Raw genomic sequence first — 24179 nt, forward strand, 5'->3', positions numbered from 1 at the left:
CTGGGGAGGCCCTTCCCACCATGCAGCCAGCACTAGGCATCCATCTACCTCTGGTGGGATGTCCAGTAGCATGGGGCTCCAAGGGTCTAGCGTGAAGGTATTCAGTGACTAGGAGACTTTGAGTGAAGGTCTCCCAGGACCTTCACTCAAGGGACTGACAGGCCATTGCTAAGATGAGACTCAGAATGAAACAGAGAACAGCCTAGGTGCTCACCATGAGCGCCAATTCCACACTTTCTCTAGGAGCCTGCTCAAGGGGAGTTGGCCACTCACCCAGCCTGGCATTCACTCCTCCATCCATTTGGTCAAAAACATTGACCGGGCACATCTGCAGGTCTAACTTCAATCTCACAGAAGATACTGGAACTTTTCTTTCACAGCACTGGTCCCAGTTTGGGAGAAGCATTTATTGGTATAAGTGCAAGTTAAATGTCTGTCTTTTCTGACTAAACCACAAGCTCTGAGACGGGAGGGATCGTATATGGCCTCCTGGCCCCTGTGTTCCTAGAACATGGGCAGAGACTTGTGAAGAGCAGGCACCTGGGAAAATTTCTAAAGGCATGAATAAACGGATGAATGAATGAATGGCTCTGTAAGGGAGATCACTTTACAGAGGAGAAAATAGTGGCTCAATGAGGTCAGCTAGCTTGCCTGCAGCCACTCCACTGAGGCAAGGTTGGGGTGAACATGAATTCAGCCTGCTGCCTCGCTGGCACCTGGGCTGGTCCTTACACCCTCAGGCCCTTCTCTCTGGCCTGCAGAACGCCATTCTGAAGGACCAGGAGGAAGACAGTGACATCCTGACATCTTCAGAAGCCCTTGAAGAGGAGGCCAAGCTGGACGTGGTCACCCCTGAGTCCTTCGCCCAGCTGAGCCGCATGGGGAAGCCCCTGATTGAGGACCCAGCTGTGGATGTGATCAGGAAGCTCCTGCAGTGAGTGGCCCCAGGATGCACCTGAGGCTCTGCCACCCCTGCCCTTGGCCCTGGACCTTCAGGGACCAGCTTTGGGGCCCCACACACTGGGGTTCCCACGTGAGTCCACCCCTGAGAGCCTGTGACCTCAGGCAAAGGGCTTCCCCACCCAGAGCCCCAGTTCCTCATCTGAAATGGGGCTCGCGACAGGACTGACTGACGTGGCACTGAGGACTAACTGGGATGCTGCTCAGAGCCTGGCCTGAGCTATCCCCATGGTCACCGTAGAAGAGCTCACACCCTTTCCTTTGGTTTCAGACTTCCCAACACAAAATGGCCAACCCACCATTGTGACAAAGATCCGTCCCAGACAGGTAGAGGTGCACAGGCCTGTGGGTCTTGGGGCAGCAGTGAGGCGGGGGCAGGTGGTGCTGTGTGCTCACCTCCTGTCCTTTGTTCCTGTCCTGGGCCCTCGTCACCCAAAGGCTTCAAGCGACATCGGTGCCGGCCAGAAAACTCTGGGAAGAAGGCTGTACCCAGCGCCAGTGCTACCTCTGCAGGCAGGTAGGACACAGAGCAGCCAGAATCGCCCCTTCCCAGTCCATCCCCCCACACAAAGGCAGGAGACGACCTATGGCTTTCCCAGGCTTTTCCTCAGAAGGCACCACAACGCTTATGGCTCTGGGACTCCAGGGGGCGCAGTGAGGGGTGAGCGCCATCCTTAGTTTGCTGGTTGTCCATAGTGCTGATGGATCTCAGCCCTGCCACCTTCCACACACGGTCATAGTTAGAAAGACAGGGCAGATGGCTTTCCTGGAGGGACATCACAGAGCCACAGAAAGAATTCTGGGCCTTGGCGCCCTGCCCACCAAGCCTCAGTGGGGTTGTTAGACTCAAAGTTTACCCCACATGCATATTTTATGGAAGGTGCATATCAGAAGCCCCATGGCTGAGTAGACTCGCTAGCTCTTTGTGTCAGCCTGGTTGACATGGGTTTGTTCCTGGTTTTGAGAAGGCAAGGGGAATCCCTGCTTTACCTTTCCCTCCAGAAGGTCTTTTCGAGCATGTGTGCTGTGTGCAATGGGGAAAGAAACAAAGACCAGCCACATGAGAAGAGCAAAGGCTATTGACTCAGAGCTGACTGCAGCAGGGAGTCAGTCACCATCCAGGGTGTTTCAGCAGAGCTCCCAGGGCAGGCAGAGGAGTGGGAAGCATTGCCCTCCTCTCCAGCTGTGAGCTGGTTGGGGGCTGCTGTCATGGGGAAGCTGGAGGTTGCCCACCGAAAGCAGGGCATCCCACGTGATTGGTTACAGGACATGTTTGGCTTTCTCTGGTTGGTCCGAAGTTGGAAATGAGGACAAAAATTAGGGAAGCTGTCATTTATTAATTAAGTCCTGGCCATTTTGGACCTACTGTTATAGGTGATATTGTGTAGCTTCCTGGACTGTCCCCAAAGATGACAATCTCACTTCCTGCAAATCTGACTTAGAGCAGGCTGACTTCCCGGGTGGCTTCTTATAGGTAAGGTGGGGGTGGCCTTCTGGGTAGGTTGCTGCACATCATGGGGCAGAGCTCTATTTTTTATATGATCCAGCCATGACCTGTTTCCATATTCAGTCTCTCAGAGGTTACAAAACAAAGTCCATGTCACTAGGGCTGCCAGATAAAAGAGAGGGTGCCCATCTACACTGGAATTTCAGATCAACACCACCTAATTTTTTAGCATAAGTATGTCCCAAATACTGCATGTGATACACTAATGCTGAAAATTACTCTGTTTATATGAAATTCAAGTTTAAATGGGCGTGCTGTATTGTTATGGCTAAATCTGGCAACCCTACCTGTGGCTCAATGTTTTTTTTTCTTTGGGTCCTCATCACGGGGAAGCAGGAATGCAAATTTCTGGGCCTGAGCACCTCCGCCCCTTGCCCTCTCACAGCAGCCGTGGTTGGGTTTCAGCAGTTAAGGTGGTTAAGGTTTCACCCTACGGTAAGGTAGACTCACAGCTGTTGAGAAGGGACATGTCCCAAAGGGCTAGGCCCTAGAAATGGGAGTCCGGTTGCCCACAGGCAGGCCCAATGCCTCCAGAAACCCAGGCAAGGATCCTGCAGGCTCTGACCTGCCTTGCATCTGTCCACAGCCTCCAGACCACCCACCCACCTTTGTCCCACAGCTTCACACCGCACCCCAAGCCCAATAAAATGGAGAGAAAGTACCAGGTGCTTGGGGACAAGCCTCCCCCTCCTGCCGAGTGAGTAACAACGCCTTTCCTTTTGACTGCATTTAACCTGTTTTGGGTTGGGGGGGCAGCAAATGTGACTCAACTGAGGGGAAAAATCAGAAAGGGGAAAGGGAGGTCCAAGCAGAGGAGGGGTGAGAGGAGATAGCAAGGTCAAGGTCAGTTTGTCTCAGCCCATTTCACCTAAATTTGTTAAGAAACATTTTCATCAACATTTCACATTTTCCAAGCTAACAAGCATTTCCTGGTGGTAGGGCAGGAGACCCAATTCGAGGTCTGAACTTTTTTTTGTAATTTTTTTCAGTGCTTTCCCCCATTTATCTTTTCCTTTATTGTAACTCCAGTGATTAAAACAAAAGCTGTTCAACTTAGTATAGCTTCATTGCAAGCAAACAAGCAAAATTCCAAAAGGTCAGAAAACAAAAAGCCTTCGGAGAAAGTCAAACTCCACAATGGAGCTCCCACTCCCCCTATGTCAGAGATCCCCCCAGACAGCGGCCCCCTCTCATCAGCCTTCTCACCCTGGAGACCTCGTCTCTGGGGGTCATGAACTTGGCAGAGAAGGATGGCTGTGACACATCAGGCAGCCCAGGTGTGGCCTCCAGCTGGCAGGTAGACAGTTCCCTCGTCCCACACCCAAGGACGCTCCTGCACCCTGAATACTTCGGCTCTCTATTTTTTATAGCTCGAAGCAGGAGGATGTTTGGCCCTACATGAAGTCTTGTTCATTTGATTACTATTTAGGAGTAATCATTCTTTCAGCTAATCGAGGCACTGCCCAGTACAGGCACTGCCATGGGGCGGGGGATTCCATGGTGAACTAGTACAGACAGGTCCATGCCCTGTGTCAAAAGATAAACTCAGGCACATTAAAATGTTGATGAGTTTATTTGAACAGTCAGTCATTCATGAATTGGGCAGTGCCAGACCCCAGGCGGTTCAGGGATCCACCGAGGGAACACCAGGGGAAACCTTTTATAAGGTGTTCATAGAAGGAAGGCAAATAAAATATTTGCTTGGTTAAAGTGAAGAGTTCCTAGTTGGATATTTCTGATTGGTTAAGCTTACATTTCATTTTCCTAGACTATGACCATTCATTCTGAGTTAGGTTTGTTTTCTAGCTAGAAACTCCAGGCACTCGAACCGTGTCAGCCTGATGGCCTCCGGTTTATGATCTTAAACACCTGGTGGCCTTTACAGTCTGCTGGGAGAGATGGAGATTAATCAGCCAGTCACACAAATCAATCCCAAATCCACCTGATTAGCATGTCATAAGGCTGAGGGGGCATTAATCCAAGATCATTAAAGCCAGGTGGTCAGAAATTGCTGCTGAGCTGGGGTCTGAGGAAGGGCAGGAACAAATACAACCAAGAAGAGAAGAAAGTTAGCTGCTGTTATGGAGTGGAATCAGAGTGTGCAGAGGTCCTGGGGCAGCAGTGAGTAATTTCAAGGAGTGTCACGGCCAAAACAGAGCACTTGGAAAGTTCTGTTCGTGTGGTTTTGTCCATGTTCGTGTGTCTAGACCAGGCCCCTCAGGGATCTGTCTCGTGTGTGTTGCAGGGATTTTAAGGGGATCATCTTGACCCTCCTCTGGGAGAGCAATGAGAACCTGCTGACAGTCGCAGAGGTGAGGACCACCACCCATGGCCTGTGCCTGCCCTGGAAGCCACGCCTGCCTTCTGCAGTCTGCTGATCATGGCCACTTGGGGGAAAATGAGGAAGAGAGGATTCCACCCCCGCCATGACCACAGCTCCCCAGCTTCTGTCACCTCCCTATGAGTTTTTTTCTTCTAGAAACCAAACCTCATTCATTCATCTAATTGATCACCAAACATTTCTTAGATACCAACTGCATGTCAGGTACTGTGTGTGCCAAGAGGAACAAGCCCATCCTCTGTCCCCAAGGCACCCAGGCCCAGTGGGAAGCAGACAGACCTGGCGGGGGCACAGAAAGAGGTGGGGCAGTGGTACCAGGCACCAGACAAGCTGCCCAGTGCCCTGTTCCCACATGCCCTGCACTGTAGTGTGAGTGCATTCTCCTGTCTGCCTCCCACGGGTCTGTCTGCCTCCTTCAGGGCAGGGTCCCTGGCTCACCCATCTTTGTGGCCTGCAGCCTATACCCAGCTTGGCACTTCCTTATAAGCTCCCAACCTGGTCACCAATTTGAGATTCCATTGATTTGGGTCTTGAAGGATAAATAGGATTCTCGCCAGTCACTCATTCAGGAAATAATGAGGGCTGGCCATGGCCCCACTCACTCCGGGTGGGCCCAGGGAGGCGACACGGGCAGACAGGGAAGGAGGAGTCTGCTCGTGTCACCTCCACAGGGGAAGCCACGAGCAAAAGCTAGGGAGTGTAGAGGTGAGGGCAGGCTGGTGGATCCCAGGAGCAAGGTTCAGAGTCCCATGGGGTCCTCACCCGCACATGGTCACCCTCTCTGGCAGGAGTTCTACCGTAAAGAAAAACGCCCAGTCACCAGGCCTGACTGCATGTATGACACCTTTGACCAGTGCGCCGAGAACATTAGCAAAAAGATCCTGGAGTACCAGAGCCAGGCAAATAAGTACCACAACTCCTGCCTCATAGGTGAGTATAGGCAGCAGGTAGGCACAGGGAGCGGGGCAGGGTGCAAAGCCAGTGGTGGAGCTTGGCCTTGGCCTTGTGGCCTGGATCCTCCCCTCTAGGGGAGGCAGAAGAGCTTCCCTGTGAAAAGCTGACCTCTTAAAATTAGGTAAAAACAATAATCAGATTTTACTGGGGAAATGTGACCATGCAAGAAAAAAGTTCACTTTTTTGAGAAATATGGTGATTTGTACCTCTAAAAATATTTTGTTTCTCCTACAGATATTTTTGACAGCTTTATTGAGATACTTGCATACCATAAAATTTACCCGTGTAGTGTACTCAATGTGGTTTTTAGTTTATTTACAGAGTTATGCAATCACCACTACCGTCAATTTTAGAAACCCCATCCCCCAACCCCTCCCCAGCCTAAAGCAACCACTAATCTACTTTCTGTCTCTATAGACTTCCTTATTCTTTACTTTCATGAGAATAGAATTGTATAGTATGTAGTCTTTGGGACTGGCTTATTTCATTTTGCATAATATTTCAAGGTTTATGCATGTTGTAGATGGTGCCAGTACTTCATTCCTTTTTATCAATGAATAATATTCCATTGTGTGAATCTATCACACTTTGCTGTGGTCTACTGCGCTGTTTCAGAGGCCCTCTGGGTAGAAGGAGGAGAGTTCAGGGGATAGCCAGAGCTGGGCCAGGACCCAGCCCCGCCACTTCCTAGCTGTATCACCTTGGCCAAATGATCTCACCTCTCTGAGCCTCAGTTTTCTTTTTTTTTTTTTTTTTTTTTTTTTCTGAGACAGAGTCTCACTCTGTTGCCCAGGCTGGAGTGCAGTGGCGCGATCCGCAGTCTCAGCTCACTGCAACCTCCGTCTCCTGGGTTCAAGAGACTCTCCTGCCCCAGCCTCCTGAGTAGCTGGGACTACAGGCGCATGCCACCATGCCTGGCTAATTTTTGTGTTTTTAGTAAAGACAGGGTTTCACCACATTGACCAGGCTGATCTCGAACTCCTGACCTCCGATGGTCTGCCTGCTTTGGCCTCCCAAAGTGCTGGGATTACAGACATGAGCCACTGCACCCAGCCAGAGCCTCAGTTTTCTTGTCTGTGGACTGCAGATATTAATAACACCCACCACAGAAGGCCTTCTTGAGGATTAAGTTCCTCACACACTTGGCATGTACAGGGAATTAAGCAGCGATAGTGCTCATAGCTGTGGTTGTTGAATGACTGGAGTTGAAACTACAGGCATTGTTTTGTTTCTCTAGCTCAGAATTTCCCCCAAGTGATCTCTGGGGGATCCCATCCTACACGATTGTCCTCAAAACAAGGGTTCCATGGTCAGATGGGCTTGGAAAATGCTGCAGACTGCATCCCTCTCTGGTAAACTCACAACTAGTAAAGACTTCTGTTTCCTGCAGCTTGGCAGGCTAATGGGGTATCCATTCTCCCACTAAAAACATGTAAAATGCTGCATAAAATATTTTTGTAATAAAATCTTTTAAATGCATTAGCAAGCTATCTGTAAAGTGAGAAACACACAAAAGCCAAAAATTAAGTGAATATAGAAACTCTGAGTGATAAATTGAGTAGTAACCCTGGTTATTGCCCTAGGGGCATTTGCTGACTCCCAGGTGAACTTGAGCCTCTATTTTCATGGCCTCCAGGGTATTGGGAACAAGAGACAAATCCACAGACCTCCAAAGTGGGAAGTCTAAAAGGAGCAAGCCACCTAAAGCTGGAACCCAACAGGGCTTCCTGAGTAAGGCAAATGAGATGGAAACCAAGCTCCTCCCTCTGTCCCTCCATAAGACAGAAGGAAACTGTCTTATCAAAAACCATGGTACTGGGTGAAGAAAAAAACTCCAAAGAGAAATCCAGAACTATATGCCAGTCCCTGTGTGGTTTCTAAATTTATGTTTAGATAATTCACACTTATCTAAACATGAATTCAATTTTGATTTTGTGGCTCATCCAAAAGACCTCAAGCTAATACCTGAGCTTAAAATGATCTTGAGTTGGTGGTGTTCAGAAGCTTGCTTGTTGGACATATAACAAATTCTCTCTAGGAAAATCTACCTTCAGTTCAGGCCTCAAAGGATTCCCACAAATAAAATGCCCAGAATAAGAGCTCACAGTAATAAACAAAGAGCAACAAAATCCCCATAAACACAAGGAAACAAAATGCCTTGAGCAAGAGGCAGCAGGATACCAGCAAAGACTTCAGATATTAAAAGTATTGGACACACAACATAAAATAATATACTTCTAGTTAAATATAAGAGGGAATTGGAAACATGAATAAGAAGCAAGAGACTATGAAAATGACCAAGTAGCTATAAAAGAGAATAAAATGAAACTTTCATGAAGGAAAAATTAAGAGTTGAAATTTTAAAACTATGCATGACTTTACTACCAGGTTATATATAGCTGAAAGTAGAATTGGTGAACTGGAAGGCAAATCCAAAGAAAATAACCAAATATAACACAGAAATATAAAGAGATGAAAATATGGGATAGAGGTAAAGAGATGTGAATGAAAGAGCAGGTCTAACATACGGCCATTTGGAGATACAGAGAAAGAGGGAGACCTAGAATCAAGGCAATAGTTGAAATAATGGATGAGAACTTGCCAAAAATGCCAAGAGACACAATGCATTTTAAATGAGATGAGAAGTCTGCAGAGTATATAGGAGAAGCCCTTTGAATTTATTTAAGCCTTTATTTTATTTTATTTTATTTTATTTTAGAAAGAGGGTCTTGCTCTGTGGCCCAGGCTAGGGTGTGGTGCAATTATAGTTCACCATAGCCTCAAACTCCTGGGCTCAAGCAATCCTCCCACTTCAGCCTCCTGAGTAGCTGGCATATACCACCATGCCTGGCTAATGTTTAAATATATTTTTAGAGATGGGGTCTTGCCCAAGCTGGTCTTGAACTCCTGGCCTCAAGAAATCCTCCCACCTCGGCCTCCCAAAGTGCTGGGATTACAGGTGTAAGCCACTGCAACTGGCTAACCCTGTATTTTCTATACAAAAGGGGACCTCAGGACCCCTTTTGATGGAATAGCTCTTACCACATTGGAGACCAAGATTTTGTCTTTGGGAAGCTGCTTTGGGCCTTTGTTGTAGAGATCGCCTCTGCAAGTTGATTCTAATCTGTTCCTTCCCTTGGCCTCTTACCCGCAATTCTGGCAGAATTACGGATCCAGATGAGGAGATTTGAGGAGCTGCTGCCCCAAGTGTGTTGGCTGGTGATGGAGAATTTCAAGGAACACCACTGGAAAAAGTTTTTCACCTCCGTGAAGGAGATCCGAGGACAGTTTGAGGAACAGCAGAAGCAGCTGGAGAAAAGAAAGGTGAGGGCCCCAGGACCAGCCCTTCCACTCTAGGACCAGGGGAACTGGGAGTTCAGAAATGGTGACAGGTTGTGGGCAGGGCCAAGTCCAAGGGAAGAAGGTGAGCTGGGCTTGGGATTTTTGGATGGGGGCTGAGGGACAGGAGCCATTGGCGAAATAAGAACTGAGCCAACAGCTTCTACATAGAAGGTGTTCAGTAAACTCCTTGTTGGCTATAATGGGTGGGTGTGCTGGGTTCCATGGGGCTGTAGTCGTTAAGGCAACAATAATTGTCCACACTGGTCCTTGGAGCTGTGGAACATGGGTACTGCTGATTTCACTGAACTAAAACTCTGATTGTGCTGGGCAGATGCTCAGCCTTTTCTCTTCCAAACCCCCGAGTCAGGTCCAGCCATGCCCCCCTCTTAACCCCTCTGCCACTCTTCTGCCCACCCATCACCCCCACACACCCAGTTCAGAGGACACATGAGTCTGGCCATAATCATAATTGACAGAAGACACAGGTCAGTGACTTTTGGTGGGTTAACATTGCCGCTGAATTCTGGATTGTTTGATTAAAGGACAAAAATGCCCAGAAGCTCCATCTAAATCTTGGACACCCCGTACATTTCCAAGAAATGGAGTCTCTACACTTAAGTGAAGAGGAAAGGCAGGAAGAGCTGGACAGCATGATTAGGATGAACAGGGAGAAGCTGGAGGTCAGTGATACCACTGATTCCCCAGTCCAGGCGCGCTCCAAATATAGCCCAATGGACAGCCACTGACAGCGCCAGGTGCAGCCCTTTGTTGGTATCTTGCCCAAAGCAGGCATGATTGTGGTTGGGTTTAGTAGGTAAAAATGGCCATTACTGGCAGTTTTAACTTGTATCCTTTTTGACTTGTAAATTAATTAATTACAAAATTACTGATAATAACTTTTATTTAGTGATCCATGTCTAGTTTTATTTCCTCTTCTGTGAATTGTCTGTGTGTGTGTCCCTTGGCCGTTTCTGAATCATTTATTATGTTTAAACCAGATCACATCTTGGGAGAGGCCTCCTGGCTGAGGGCCAGATGCTGGTTACTTGGACACAGTGGATATAATGGCTTGGGTCCCCAGATCTCCCTGCAGAGTTCACCCATCCCCTCTTCAGCTGGCCTTGGAGGGATGATCCTCTCCTAGCAGCACTGTGCTCACCATGTTTTTTCCAGGAATGTACCAGAAGGAATGGCCAGGTTTTCATAACCAACTTGGCCACCTTCACCGAGAAGTTCCTACTGCAGTTGGATGAGGTGGTCACCATTGACGATGTCCAGGTTGCAAGTAAGAGGCACCACCAGCCTTGTGCCATGGCCCTGGGGGGCTGGTGAGGGCTAGGTTGGGCAGGGGTCTGCTTTCCCCAACTCTATCAGAGTGAAAACAAGTGATCCATTGAGGGGACTGATTAATTTTTGTTTTCCTTAAAAATAATTTTTTGATTGAAAAGCAAATGCCAGATGGCTCGACGTTTATGTATAAAAAATGAAACCCTATTAAGTAAACATTTCCATACTCTTGGGGTTAGGGATACCTTTTCTAAGTATGACAGGAGAGCTAGAAGCCATAGAGGGAATGGCTGGCTCTTTGTAGCCAAAACAAAAACAGAAAAATGTCAAAAGATGGAAAGACAAACCACAAACTGGAAAAGTATTCCTCACAACTTACAGATCAGAGAAAGGGTTAATATCCCTGTGGTACAAAGAACTCTCACAGGTCAAATTTTTAAAGAGACGAAGGACAAAAACATGCTCTTCAAAAGAGAAGCAGTTCATATGGCTAGTCACTGTAAAAAATGCTCAACTTCACTGATGATGAAAAATGAAAATCTAAGCATTATTTAGATATCATTTCTCACCAATAGCCTGGCAAAGTTTTTACATTTGGTAACAACGTAAAAGAATGTCAAGAAACAGAGACTCTGCAGAGACTCTTGGTAGAGCGTACATGGATACTGCTGTCATAGAGAACAATTTGTCAGTCCCTGTCAAAATTCTGAGTGTGTAGACGTTTGGCTTAGCACGTCTAATTCTAGGAATTTATCTGAGAGAAATACTTGGACACTTTTTCAAAGGTATATGTTCAAAAATGTTCACAGCACTGTTTGAAATGGCAGAGAATTGGAAGCAACACTGACATTGATATACAGAAAATTCAATGGGCCAGGCACAGTGGCCCACACCTGCAGTCCCAGCACTTGAGAGGCTGAGGTGGGTGGATCTCTTGAGCTCAGGAGTTTGAGACAAGCCTGGGCAACACGACAAAACCCCATCTCTACTAAAAATTTAAAGATTGGCTCGGTGCGGTGGTGTGCACATGTAGTTCCAGCTCCACCTCCTGGAGGTGGAGGGCGGTTGGGAGGGTGCTGAGGTGGGAGGATTGCTTAAGTCTATGTCAAGACTGCTGTGAGCCTTGATCATACCACTGCACTCCAGCCTGGTGAGAGAGCAAGACCGTGACTCAAAAACAAAGAAAATTGGATGCATAAATAAGAGTGCCAGATGTGCAGGTAAATACCACGCAGCTGTTAAAGTAGGTCTGCATGTGCTGACATGGAAAGACATGAAGGAGGGCTGTTGTGTGAAAAAACAAATGGACAAATAGGACATGTCTATGATCCCATCTTTTAAAACACATGCATGATATCAACATGCATACTCACATCTGTTTAAATGAATCTGTGTGAGAGACAGAGACAGAGAGACAGGTACCAAACTGCTGATGATCACCTCTGCTGTGTGGGATTGAGAGAGATCCCTAAAAAATTTTTTTTTCATCATGAAGTGATGTTTACATTTTTAATAATGTGCATATTACTTTTATAACTATAAGATTAAAATCATACATTAAATGTTATCCATTTATCACTGATCTGTAAAGTAATTAAAATACATCCTTTTTATTTGTAAAGGTTTTTAATTACAAAAACAATAAATGTTCATTCCAGTAAAACAAGAAAATCAGTATAAACCAAGAAGCAAGTGAAGAACACAGTCCTTCTGCCCTGAAAGCAGCGCCCTTTGCACTTGCTGTTCATCCTGCCAGGCCTTTCCCTTTGGGCACAGGCCTGTGTGTCAGGGTGGCTGGGGAAGATTACAGGGCTTGGGCACTTTTGTGACCTGATTTCCCTGCAGGTGAACCTTGGCTGGGCTGGCCAGTCAACACTCCTCCTCTTCAGCGTTTTCAGTTGCTGCACACCATAATGTAATAAGCATTGTAACTTACTAATTAGTCCCTTTGCTATTGAACTTTGGACCATTTCCAATTTCCCACTCCTGTAATTGTGCTGAAGAAAATCTCTGCATCCATGCATCTCTAGGGCAACAGACTCCTAGAAGTGTGGTGTCTGGATCAAATTGTGTACAGATTTTTGAAGTGTTGGTCACTTTTCTATATCAGAGGTCTCTGTCAAAGGTGAGCCTCGTTTGGGAAATCAGGGCCTTGCAGAGATGCTGGGGTCGAGACCCCAGGGAGAACAGGCAGGCGAGCTGGTAGTGGAGCAGATCACAGCCCCTTGCAAGGAACCCCTGAGCCAGGAAGACTCCCTGCACCAGGCCTTAGGAGGCCTCTGCCTGCTCTGTAACTCGGCTTCTGAGCCAGGCCACTGGGCCCTGCCATTCATGGCAGAGGAGTGTACAGGTTGCCTGCTGGCTCTCTGCACACAGAGCCCCCCACCCCCTTGCCCCCTGATCTAGAAAGAACATCAGAGCATCAAAGATTGGATTATTGAGCTAGATAGTCAAGGGACAACCTTGAACGTGTTTGTTCCAAGGGAGGTTCTTAGTTCGGAACCTGTATGAGCTAGCCTAAGCCAAAGAAGTCTCTATGAACCATATCCGGGGACTCATGGAAACTGCAGGAACGTCAGAGCATCAAGCTTGGGTTTGGAGCTGGAAACAGCACCCCACACCACTGCTCAGATTCCTTCAGCCATGACCCCCTGCCCCTGTCACCACCCCAAGCTGTGTGGCTGGTGCATTCAGCTTCTCTGTGGAGAGGGCTCAGCCTGCCATAACTCCAAGTGGGGAGGAGGGGTGCCAGTCCTCCCTCCTCTAAGTGTAATGCCAGGGGAAATCCCTCGATCTCAGGCTGTCGGTGAGGCTGCAGTCACTAGCCTATCTTTTGCCTCTAGGGATGGAGCCCCCCAAACAGAAAATATCAATGCTCATACGAAGGAAACTCGCTGGGCTCTCCCTGAAGGAAGAGAGTGAGAAACCCCTGATTGAACGTGGAAGCAGGTGAGAACCAAGAGCAGCAAGGACTACTGTAAATGGCTGTATCTGCTGGGGGTGGTGCAGTGTAATGGTTAGGGGCTTGGGCTCTGAAGTTAGACAGGCCTGGGAAAGGCATTGTGTTCTGAGCCTTAGTTTCCTCATCTATGAAATGAGCATGGCCGCCTACCTTGATATTATCAAGAGAAAGTTAAATGAGGTAGTACCTGGGGTGCCCCAGCACATATGAACAGCTCAACAGCTATTAGTTCACATGATAAGGACCCACCAAAGGGTCCCACGATGAAAGGGAGGCCTGGCTCAGTGGGAGACACATTCTCGGGTCACTGCTGGCATTGTGAGCCACTCCAGCTGTCTGTTATGTGTGAAGAGAGTTGGCAATGTGCCTGTCCCCTGTGCCCCAAGAGTGTGACTCTGCAAGAAGAAGCAGAGCAGTGATTTGCCCAGCTATGTTCTCAGAAGTGGTGTTTAGAGCATCATAGGAAAAGCATACCAGGCACTGGTGGCCACCGCCTGGCTGGCAGATCAGTGAGTAAACTGAGGCTCAGAAAGGGGAGCAACTTGAGCTGCGGCACTCCCCTTCCCCCGCAGAACCCCAGACCGTGCACAGTGATGAGACCAGTGGGGGCTAATATGAAACAACTTGAACAAGTGCAGGCATTCACGCTCAGTATGTTTTTTCTTTTCATTAAGATATTTAAAGCCATGATAATTTTTTCAAAGAAATGCTAAGCTTTTCCAACAGGGTTGGTAGGTGGATTATGAAAGATGAAGACAAGCCTGTGAGATTTTCACACATGTTTGTTTGTAGGAAGTGGCCAGGGATCAAACCCACTGAAGTCACCATCCAAAACAAGATTCTTCTCCGGCCAACATCATCGATATCCACCACCAAAACCACCCTGGGCCACCTGGCGGCTGTGGAAGCCCGAGATGCTGTGTACCTGGTGAGACAGGGTGGAGTGGGCGTGTCCCAGGGAGCACAGCTCAGGTTGGCTGCCTTGGGAAGGGGGAGCTTCCCATCACCCGGCACCCAACATTTGGCTGGTGCAGCAGGCAACACATGTTAGCGCACCCCAGAGCTGCAGGTCTCAACACTCAGGACAGTCGCCGTTCACAGGCACGAGGACGTTAGTGTGGATCTGAGGCGTGATCCCAATGCTGTGGGAGCCCAGCTGAGGGACATCCCACCCAGATTAGGGGTGAAGAAAGGCTTTCCAAAGGCACTGTAGTGTCACAGCTAGGGAACGTTGTCACCAGGTACGGAAGCAATGGTAGCCGTAGGCTCAGGGGGAACGCGGCAGCAGGAGCAGTCACAGCTCCTGAGAACTTACTGGGAAGTACTTACTGAGAGCTTCTGCTCTTGACATGAGGCATCTCACTGAATCCTCCTAACAACTCCACAAGGGAGGTAAAATTATTATCCTCATTTCATTGACGAGGACACTGAGGCTTAAAGAAACTTGTCCCCTCTATGCCACTACAGAGTGGCAGAGCCAGGATTTGATCCCAGTGCCTGTCAGACCCCCTGGGGACAGCCTGATGAGGAGGCTACACCCAGATGCCACCTGAGGGACCTCTTGGCTTTGAAGATCTGTGGACCTTTGGTCCTGATGCCCAGAGATAAACCTTGTCCTGCCCAGAGACCAGCTGGCCCCCTTATTGGGAGAAGCTGAAGTGCCCAGGGTCAGCCCTCCCCCAGCTTCCCCTCCAAGCCCCAGGCAGAGGGTACAGCTCAGCCTGCTGAGTTCAGTGAGGGCGGGAGGCCTGGAAGGCCCAGCCTACCCAAAAACCGGGAGCCCTGAGCTCCCCAGAGGCCGCAGTGTGGGACAGAGCTCAGGAAGGAGTGCTGAGCCTAGAGTCAGATAGACACAGGTCCTAGTCCCTGCTCAGCCTCCTTCTAGCTGGGTGACCCCAGGCCAGACTCTGAGCCTCAGTTTCCCTGTCTTGTAAAATGGGAGAAACAACTAGGCCTACCTGGTTTCTACCTGAGAAGTGACTTGGGGAACTCTTGCCAGTGCCTGGAATGGGTTAAAAACCACCTGCCAGCAAGTTACAGCATTGCCCTAGGGGAGAGGGTCCAGATGTCTCTCCTCATGTGGACCCCTCCTGCTACCTTCGTTCTAGAAATATTTAGCATCATTTGAGGAGGAGCTGAAGAGGATCCAGGATGACTGCACATCTCAGATGAAGGAGGCTCAGCGCTGGAAGGACAGCTGGAAGCAGTCCCTGCACACTATCCAGAGCCTGTATGTGTGACCCTCCACCCCACCATGAATAAACGCTTTCTTATACAGACTTCTTCCCTGTCCATCTACCTGCCTACCTACTTTCCGTCCATCCCTCCCTCCCTTCATCCCTCCACCCCTGCTCTGTGCCAGGCACTGTAGCTTTACCAGCGAACAGGACACAGCATGGTCCCTGCCCACGTGGAGCCCTCTTCCCATGAGGAAGGCAAGCATGAAAGGGAAGTCCACGTGGTTAGCAGGGAGGGTGAGTACCAGGAATCAGTCACTTAAAATAGGCACCAGAACTTCAAAGGACATCACCTCCAAACAGCATGCTGGGCAGGGCACGTCATCTTGAAAAATGAAATAAAGGTCATGGGAAAATGATATTTTAATTTAACAGATTAAACAAGTATGGGTTATAACTGCAACTCTGCACTGGTTCCTAGACCCAACAAATAACTAATCCAATGTTGATTGGTATTTGTGCCACAATTTGTCTGAGCAAATTGCAATATTTTGGAAAAAAAAAAATATTCCAGGCCGCTTTAGTCCTGTGATGCTCAGATCATTCTCTTGGAGTCCTCCAGCCTGCCAGTCTGTTGCTCGTCAACTCTTCTTCGATTACATGGCCTGAGCATACAGGCTTCGTTTGTCAGTAGCTCTGTGTGTCATCTGGACAGGTTTCCTCAGCCATAGACCTAGGAGGCCCCAGCCCCTAAATTTCCAGCCCCTGACAGCTGTGTGACCCTCTGAGTGCAGTTCCCTCACCTGGGGACACTCACCCTGTTCTGCTGGTCTGCTCCACCCAGTGAGGCCCTGCTTGGTTAGCTTGGTTAGCTTGGTGGCCTTTGTGCACTGAAGCCAGGAGAGTGAGGAGTCCCCTTCCATCAAGGCAAAAGCAATCTCCTGTTCTTTTCTGTGCTCCCCCCACCCCCACCCCAATGTGCTACCTGTCATTGCTTATTATTCCAAAAGGAATATATGTGCATTGTAGAAAAAAGAATTTATGAAACTAGCAAAAGGATAACTTTAAAATCCTGAGCCGGGCACGGTGGCTCACGCCTATAATCCTAGCACTTTGGGAGGCCAAGACGAGCAGATCACCTGAGCTCAGGAGTTCAGGGCCAGCCGAGGCAAGATGATGAAACCCCATATCTACTAAAAATACAAAAAGTTAGCCAGGCATGGTGGCGCACACCTGTAATCCCAGCTACTGGGGAGGCTGAGGCATGATAATCGCTTGAACCCGGGAGGTGGAAGTTGCAGTGAGCCAAGATCATGCCACTTCACTCTGGCTTGAGCAACAGAATGAGACTCTGTCTCAAATAAACGAATAACTAAATAAATAATAAAATTCTGGAATCTAGAGACAGCCACTGTCCATAGCATCTTTCCATGTATGTGAGTTATTTTTATAAAATGGAATCATAACATGCGTTAGGTTGCATAAACTGCTTGGTAAATTTTAACTGGATAAACCCTATGCCATATCCTTCAGTATTCATTTACATCATTGGTTTTCATACTTTTCTGACTCTGACCCACTGTATAAACATGTTCTAAACACACGGTCCTTGCACACATACACAGCTTGGGACCAACAGGTCACAGGACAGCACTTAACCTTACTAGAAAGGCTGCTTTCTAATATTTTCTCCCTGCTTTTTAAATCCTAGCCCAGTCCACTAACTCAGTTCATGGCCCACGAAGGGGCTTTGATTGCAGTGTGGGACACTGTCATTTAAACAGCTGCAGAGTGCTCCCACTGCCTGGGGAACCAGATCGCCTCTGTCGGACAAGGGCGAGGATGTCCCATGCAGGGCTCCTAGAAAGAAGGCAGAGATAACATCCTCCCACACTAGCTCTTTGTACACATCTGTAATCATTCCTTAATCAGAGGGTGGCAGCTGTGGACATGGTGCCAAGTCACCCTCCAGGGAAACAGGCCACCCCCTCCCACCATTAAGCAGTGCCCATTGCCCACTGCCCATTTTCCTCGTCCACACCAAGGGTTCTAGTTTCAGGATTTGGGGGAAATTTTTTGCTGGTTTGGTTGGTGAGAAATCATATCTAAATCACTTTTCTAATAGTGAGTGAGACTGGACTCTCATCACCCCTATACCCGTACCCCAGGGACCCCCTTAGGCTTAAGAGGCCCAGCTTGACAAGGACTGAAGGAACCCAATGCCACTTTGTCTACCTTTTGGCTACTATAGATCCACACAAAAACTTGTTCATGACTGCCCATAGCAGCACTAAAAAATAGTGCTGTTTTATCTAAGACTCCATTGCCTAAAAGATAGTGCTGCTATGAGCAGTCATGAACAAGCTTTTGTGTGGATGCGTATTTTCATTTCTCTTGGGTATGTACCAATTACTAGGTCAAAAAGTAACTCTAGGCTGGGCACAGTGGCTCACACTTGTCATCCCAGCACTTTGGGAGGCTGAGGTGGGTGGATTACTTGAGGTCAGGAGTTAAGAGACCAGCCTGGCCAACATGGTGAAACCTGTCTCTACTGAAAATACACAAATTAGCCAGGGGTGGTGGCGCACACCTGTAGTCCCAGCTACTTGGGAGGCTGAGCCATGAGAATTGCTTGAGCCCAGGAGGAAGAGGTTGCAGTGAGCCGAGATCATGCCATTGCTCTCCAGCCTGGGCAACAGAGGGAGATTCTGTCTCAAAAAAAAAAAAAAAAGTAACTGTATGCTTAACTTTTTGAGAAAGTGCCAGACTGTTTCCCAAAGTAGCTGTACCACTTTATATCAGTCTTGGCAGTATATAAAGGCTCTGATTTCTCCACATCATTGCCAAAACTTGTTATTATCTGACTTTTGGATGATAACCATCCCAGTGGGTGTGAAGTTGTATCTCATTATAGTCTTAATTTGCATTTGCGATGACTAATGATGTTGAGTATCTTTTCATGTGCTTATTGGCCATTTGAATATCTTCTCTGGAGAAATGTATTCAAGTTCTTTATCAAAATTTTAATTAGATTACTTTTATTATTGAGTTGTTAGAGTTCTTTATATATTCAAGCCACTGGACCCTTATCAGACATATGATTTGCAAATATTTTCTTCCAGTTGTATGTTGTTTTCACTTACAAAATTATCTTTAGATCAGTTATAAATCAGTTTATTGATAGTGTCCTTTGATACACAAAAGTTTTTAATTTTGAGGAAGTCCAGTTTATTCTTTCTTGGGTTGCTTGTGCTTTTGGTGTTATATCTAAGACTCCATTGCCTAATCCAAAGTCACAAAGATTTACTGCTGTTTTCTAAGAGCTGTATAGTTGTTTTATTTGTTTGTTTGTTCTTTTTTGAGACAGGGTCTCACTCTCTCACCCAGACTGGAGTGTGGTGGTGAGATCTTGGCTCACCGCAACCTCCTCCTACCGGGTTCAAGCGATTCTCCTGCCTCAGCCTCCCGAGTAGCTGGGACTACAGGCATGCACCACTACTGCCCAGCTAATTTTTGTATTTTTAGTAGAGATGGGGTTTCACCACGTTGGCCAGGCTGGTCTCGAACTCCTGACCTCAAATAATCCGCCTGCCTCAGCCTCCCAAAGTTCTGGGATTACAGGTGTGAGCCACCACGCCCAGCCTAGAGTTGTATAGTTTTAACTCTACTACTTAGGTCTTTGATCCATTTTAAGTTAATTTTGTACATAGCAGTAAGTGTTCAACTTTATTCTCTTGCATTTGGCTACCAGTTGTTCCAGCACCATTTCTTGAAAATACTGATCTTTCCCCCATTAAATTGTCTTGGCACCTGTGATATAGTGAAATACATGTTTGGTTGAACATGAAATACATGTTCCCCATGTTCTGATGTGTAGCTCCTAAAACCCTTAGAATCTCTGGAGTGATAAGAGTGTCTTTTGTATGCTAATGAGACGACTGGTGGCTGGGGACCCCTAGACAGCTTCAGGACAGGAGCTGGTCAACAGAAAGATCAAGGCATGGTTAGAGGACTGAGACTCTCAGCCCCAAACCCCAAGGAGTTGATAACTAAGTTATCAACTAATGACCAATGATCAATTATTTAGTCAATCATGCCTATGTAATGCAGCATCCATAAAACTCCAAAAGCACAGGGTTCTGGGAGCTTTCAGATAGCTGGCCACATGGAGATTCTTGGAGGGAGGCATGCCCAGCAAGATCATGGAAGCTCCGTGCCCCTTCTCCCATTCCTTGCCCTAAGTATCGCCTCCATCTGGTTATTCGTCTGTATCTTTTATTAATAAACAAGTAAATGTAAGTAAAGTGTTTCCCTGAGTTCTGTGAGCTGCTCTAGCAAATTAATAAAACCCAAGGAGGAAGTTATGGGAACCCTGATTAAGAGCCAGTTTCTCAAGGATACTCACTTACCGGCATCTAAAGTTTCTCAAGTACTACTCACTATTGGCATCTAAAAGTGGAGGGCAGTCTTGTGGGACTGGGCCCTCAGCCTGTCTCCAGGTAGACGGTATCAGAATGGAATTGAATTAGAGGACCCCTAATGCCCACTGCAGAATTGCTGGGTGTGTGGGGAGATGACCTTCACACATCTGGTATCAGACGTATTGTATTGAGTGGTGTGTAAGTAGAGGGAAAAGCCACTTTTTCCCTATATCTTACATATTGAATGCCTTTTCATTTTATTTCCTTGCCTAATTGCCCAGGCTAAAACCTCTAGTACAATGTTGAATAAAAGTGTCAAGAGCTGACATCCTTGTCTTGTTCCTGTTCATACAAGGAAAGCATCTGGTCTTTCACCATTCAGCATCATGTTAGCTGTGGATTTCTTCTGGTGTTCTTTACTATGCCAAGGAAATTCCCTTCTGTTTTTAATTTGTTGAGTTTTTATCATGAAGTGATACTGGATATTGTCAATTGCCTTTCCTGCATCAATTGTGATGCTTTTTGAAAATGTGATTTTTAGGCCAGGTGTAGTGGCTCATGCCTGTAATCCCAGCACTCTGAGAGGCCAAGGCAGGTGGATCACCTGAGGTCAGGAGTTCAAGACAGTCTGGCCAACATGGTGAAACCCCGTCTCTACCAAAAGTACAAAAATTAGCCAGGCATGGTGGTATGCGCCTGTAATCCCAGCTACTCAGGAGGCTGAGGCAGGAGAATCGCTTGAACCCAGGAGGCAGAGGTTGCAGTGAGCTGAGATCGCGCCACTGCACTCCAGCCTGGGCAACAGAGCAAGACTCCATCTCAAAAAAAAAAAAAAAAAAAAGTGATATTTGTTCTAATCCTGTTGATATGGTGTATTACATTCACTGTTACTGTTCAAAGTCACCAACAAATCATGGGCAGAACCAGCTTGAGATCCAGAGTGTCAACCTAAAATAATTTAAAAGGTTATGATCTGATTTAAAGAGAGTTTATTCAAGCACACAGTGTGAAGGTGGCCATCTGGGGAGCAGAGCTACAATGAAGAATGGTGATCAGTGCTTCAGTGTGTGGGGAAAAATGAGGACCATTTATACAGGCAAAACAGAGGTGCTGAACAGAGCTACGGCACTGTCCATACAAAGGCTGACATACAGATATACTGACTACACTCTAAGAGAGTTGTTTAACACTCTATTGTAAAAAGGCAACAGTCACAAGGGTCTCTGTCTGCACCTCTTTTAGTCTAGGTTTGAATAAAGAGTAGAGAGTCTGGTTAATGTATAACATCTCAATGCAAAGGTCAGAAAGTAAAGGTCATGCACCAAAGAAGAAAAACAGTCATATTATGTGAGTCAGCTTCCAGGACTTTTCCCTTTGGCATAATAAATTTGGAAGATCCTGAAACTTAATTTTCTTTTTATAAGAGGGTCCTAGAAACTGGACTAAGACTTCAAGTTCATCCTCTTAAACTGTACCCTGTTGCTGCCAAGGTGCCAAGGCCCAACAGGGCCAAGACAAATGTCTGGGTCTAAATTGAGCTTTACAAGAGACCCCGTCTTGGCACCCTGGAGAATGCTGGCTCTTGCTCCAGTGAGAAGCTTCTTTTTTAGGTAAGGAAAGTGAAGCCCCTGGCACTAGGTTTAGAAGGCCTTCCTCCAGTCTGCAGACCCCCTCCACCAAGGGCTCTACAGTCAGGGAAGTTCTGCAGAACACACCAGAAAATCGCACCAAGTATCAGGAAGATCTCAACTTGGATGAGAACAGACAGTTGGTATGTGTGAATACCAAGATGCCAGATGTTGGAATTATCTGACAGTGGTTTGAACTAGCCATAATAATAATGTTTTAATAAGCAATTATAAACACACTTGAAACAAATGAAAAATTAGAAAATCGTAACAAAAAAAAAAATAGAAGAAAGAAATCCAAGTGGAAGCTTTAACTGAAAAATATAATAACCAAAATTTAAAAACTCAATGTGTAGGCTCAACAGGTTTCAAAAATGAGGAGAAAGAATCCATGAACAAAAAGAACACTAGAAATGACCAATCTAAACAACAGGGAGAGGAATGAATAGAGTCAGAGAAGCAGAGGGGAAGCACTCGGGGTGAGTGCAGGGCAGTGCCTGTTTACCACCCTGATTGGAAGCATTTCAGTATTTTAGTTGGTATGGCTGTATCCCTGCATGCCTGTGGATCATCAGTTTGGAGGCATAAAACCCCAAAAGGACAGGGTTCTGGGAGCTTCCAGATAGCTGGCCACATAGAGATTGCTGGAGGGAGGCACGCCCAAAAAGGTCATGGAAGCTCCGTGCCCCTTCTTCCATTCCCTGCCCTATGTATTGCCTCCATCTGGCTGTTTATCTGCATCCTTTATGAATAAACAAGTAGGCCGGGTGCATCAATTACAGATTACACATCTGTAATCCCAGCACTTTGGGAGGCTAAGGTGGGCCTCACAAGGTCAAGAAATCGAGACCATCCTGGCCAACATGGTGAAACCCTGTCTCTACTAAAAATGCAAAAATTAGCTGGGCATGGTGGCACACACCTGTAGTCCCAGATACTCAGGAGGCTGAGGCAGGAGAATCACTTGAACCCGAGAGGCGGAGGTTGCAGTGAGCTGAGAGCTCCACTGCACTCCAGCCTGGCGACACAGTGAGACTCCATCTCAATAAGTAAATAAACAAACAAACAACTAAATGTAAGTAAAGTGTTTACCTGAGTTCTGTGAGCTGCTCTAGCAAATTAATCAAGCCCAAGAAGGAAGTTACAGGAACCCTGATTTACAGCCAGTTTCTAAAGAATGTATTAACAGGTGACAGCCTACTACTTGCTACGGGCATCTAAAGTGGAGGGCAGTCTTGTGGGACTGGGCACTCAGCCTGTCTCCAGGTAGATAGTATCAGAACGGAATTGAATTAGAGGATTCCTAATTCACTGCCTAATACACTGCAGAATTGCTTGATGTATGGGGAAATGACCTTCACACATCCGGTGTCAGACGTATTGTACTGAGTGGTGTGTGAGTAGAGGGAAAAACCACTTTTTCCCTATATCTTACATATTGAATGCCTTTCATTTTATTTTCTTGCCTAATTGCTGGGCCCTCCTATGCCTCCCATTCACTGCCCCCCTAATGCCTCACCTTCAACTCTCCCCACGGGAAAAGTTCACAGTCCCCCCCCAACCCCTGCCCACCTTGCCCCATGAAATAACCACAGTACAAGACCGGACAGAGGATAAAGCCATCCAGGGGGCTGTAAGCTCTAAGGACTCGGGCCAGCTTGCCCTTAGGACAAGTCAGTAACAACACAACTGAGTGTGTAAACAGGGGACCCCCAAGACCTTGGACCTCAGGAACACAGGACCCCAGACTTCACCTTGGCCAGTATGGGAGTGTGGGGTCTGTCGTTGACAAGGAATAAGTACTCTTATCCTGGCAAACCAGAGCTCACCTGTGGTTCATCAGGCTCCAGCCAGGAAGGAATGGCCAGGATGTGCCTGACAGAGAGGCTGGGAGTCTTCTAGGGAATTTCCGCCTTGAAAGGAATTATACCAGGAATTGCAGGGATGCTGGAAATCCTAGATCATAGGTAGTAGCAATGTTTATGCAATGAGGCCCAGCTGCAGCCTTAAAAATTGCATTGCAAAATCTTTCCCCCTGGATAAGAAACCAGCAAGAAAAGAAGTGCTGACGTCAAAGACAGAATCCCAGGAGGAGTTAAATCTAAGGTCAAGGGTCACTCATGGGTCCCCCGGAAGTGAACTGAAGATGCAATGTCCAGCCTACCCTAACTCCATTTGCAAATAATCTTCCTTTGGCCTTGTCCTTTCCACATTACACATTTGGATCTTTTTACACTCCCCTCGCCCCAACACATACACACATGCACACTTAGTACTGATGCAATTCCAGCGTTTGAACAAGAAAACTACAAGTCCCTAATAGTTGATCAAAGGAAACCTCAGTAAGCAAATCAGAACATGTTCCCTCTTCCTCCAAAGCAGTAGAAAGGTAGCCACTGTCTTGGGTCAGGAAGTGGTCCCTGGGAGGGTTATTTTTAAAGACACCCAGATTCCCAAGGGTGCTGCTATGCCGTGTGAAAGCCCCTTCAGCTGCTAACCTGGGAGTTCTGACGGGCTGTCTCTGCTTCTTGCCCAAGTTGACGATACAGAAATGAACATGGGCCCTGAGGAAGTCCTACTTTTCTCCCATCTCCCTTCTT

At 47.2% G+C, this 24179-nt stretch overlaps 1 protein-coding gene across 11 annotated transcripts in view; it reads left to right on the forward strand.

Annotated features, from left to right (window-relative positions):
• CCDC180 (coiled-coil domain containing 180) overlaps positions 1 to 15636 on the forward strand; it is a 98575-nt gene extending 82939 nt beyond the window's left edge. For 8 of the 11 annotated variants that reach the window (XM_063714325.1, XM_054520314.2, XM_063714326.1 and 5 more), the window contains 11 exons: positions 762 to 934; positions 1232 to 1477; positions 3087 to 3164; positions 4713 to 4779; positions 5597 to 5738; positions 8926 to 9086; positions 9647 to 9784; positions 10278 to 10389; positions 13235 to 13340; positions 14146 to 14281; positions 15462 to 15636. In XM_063714325.1, the coding sequence (XP_063570395.1) occupies positions 762 to 934; positions 1232 to 1477; positions 3087 to 3164; positions 4713 to 4779; positions 5597 to 5738; positions 8926 to 9086; positions 9647 to 9784; positions 10278 to 10389; positions 13235 to 13340; positions 14146 to 14281; positions 15462 to 15593 (1491 nt within the window). In that variant the 3' untranslated portion in view covers positions 15594 to 15636. Of the gene's footprint in view, positions 1 to 761; positions 935 to 1231; positions 1478 to 3053; positions 3165 to 4712; positions 4780 to 5596; positions 5739 to 8925; positions 9087 to 9646; positions 9785 to 10277; positions 10390 to 13234; positions 13341 to 14145; positions 14282 to 15461 lie in introns of all 11 variants that reach the window. The other 3 variants (XM_054520334.2, XM_054520333.2, XM_054520331.2) reach the window with 1 other exon arrangement.
• The last annotated feature ends 8543 nt before the right edge of the window (positions 15637 to 24179 follow it).

This window comes from Pongo abelii, chromosome 13 (genome assembly GCF_028885655.2).
Source record: "Pongo abelii isolate AG06213 chromosome 13, NHGRI_mPonAbe1-v2.0_pri, whole genome shotgun sequence".
NCBI lineage: Eukaryota > Metazoa > Chordata > Mammalia > Primates > Hominidae > Pongo > Pongo abelii.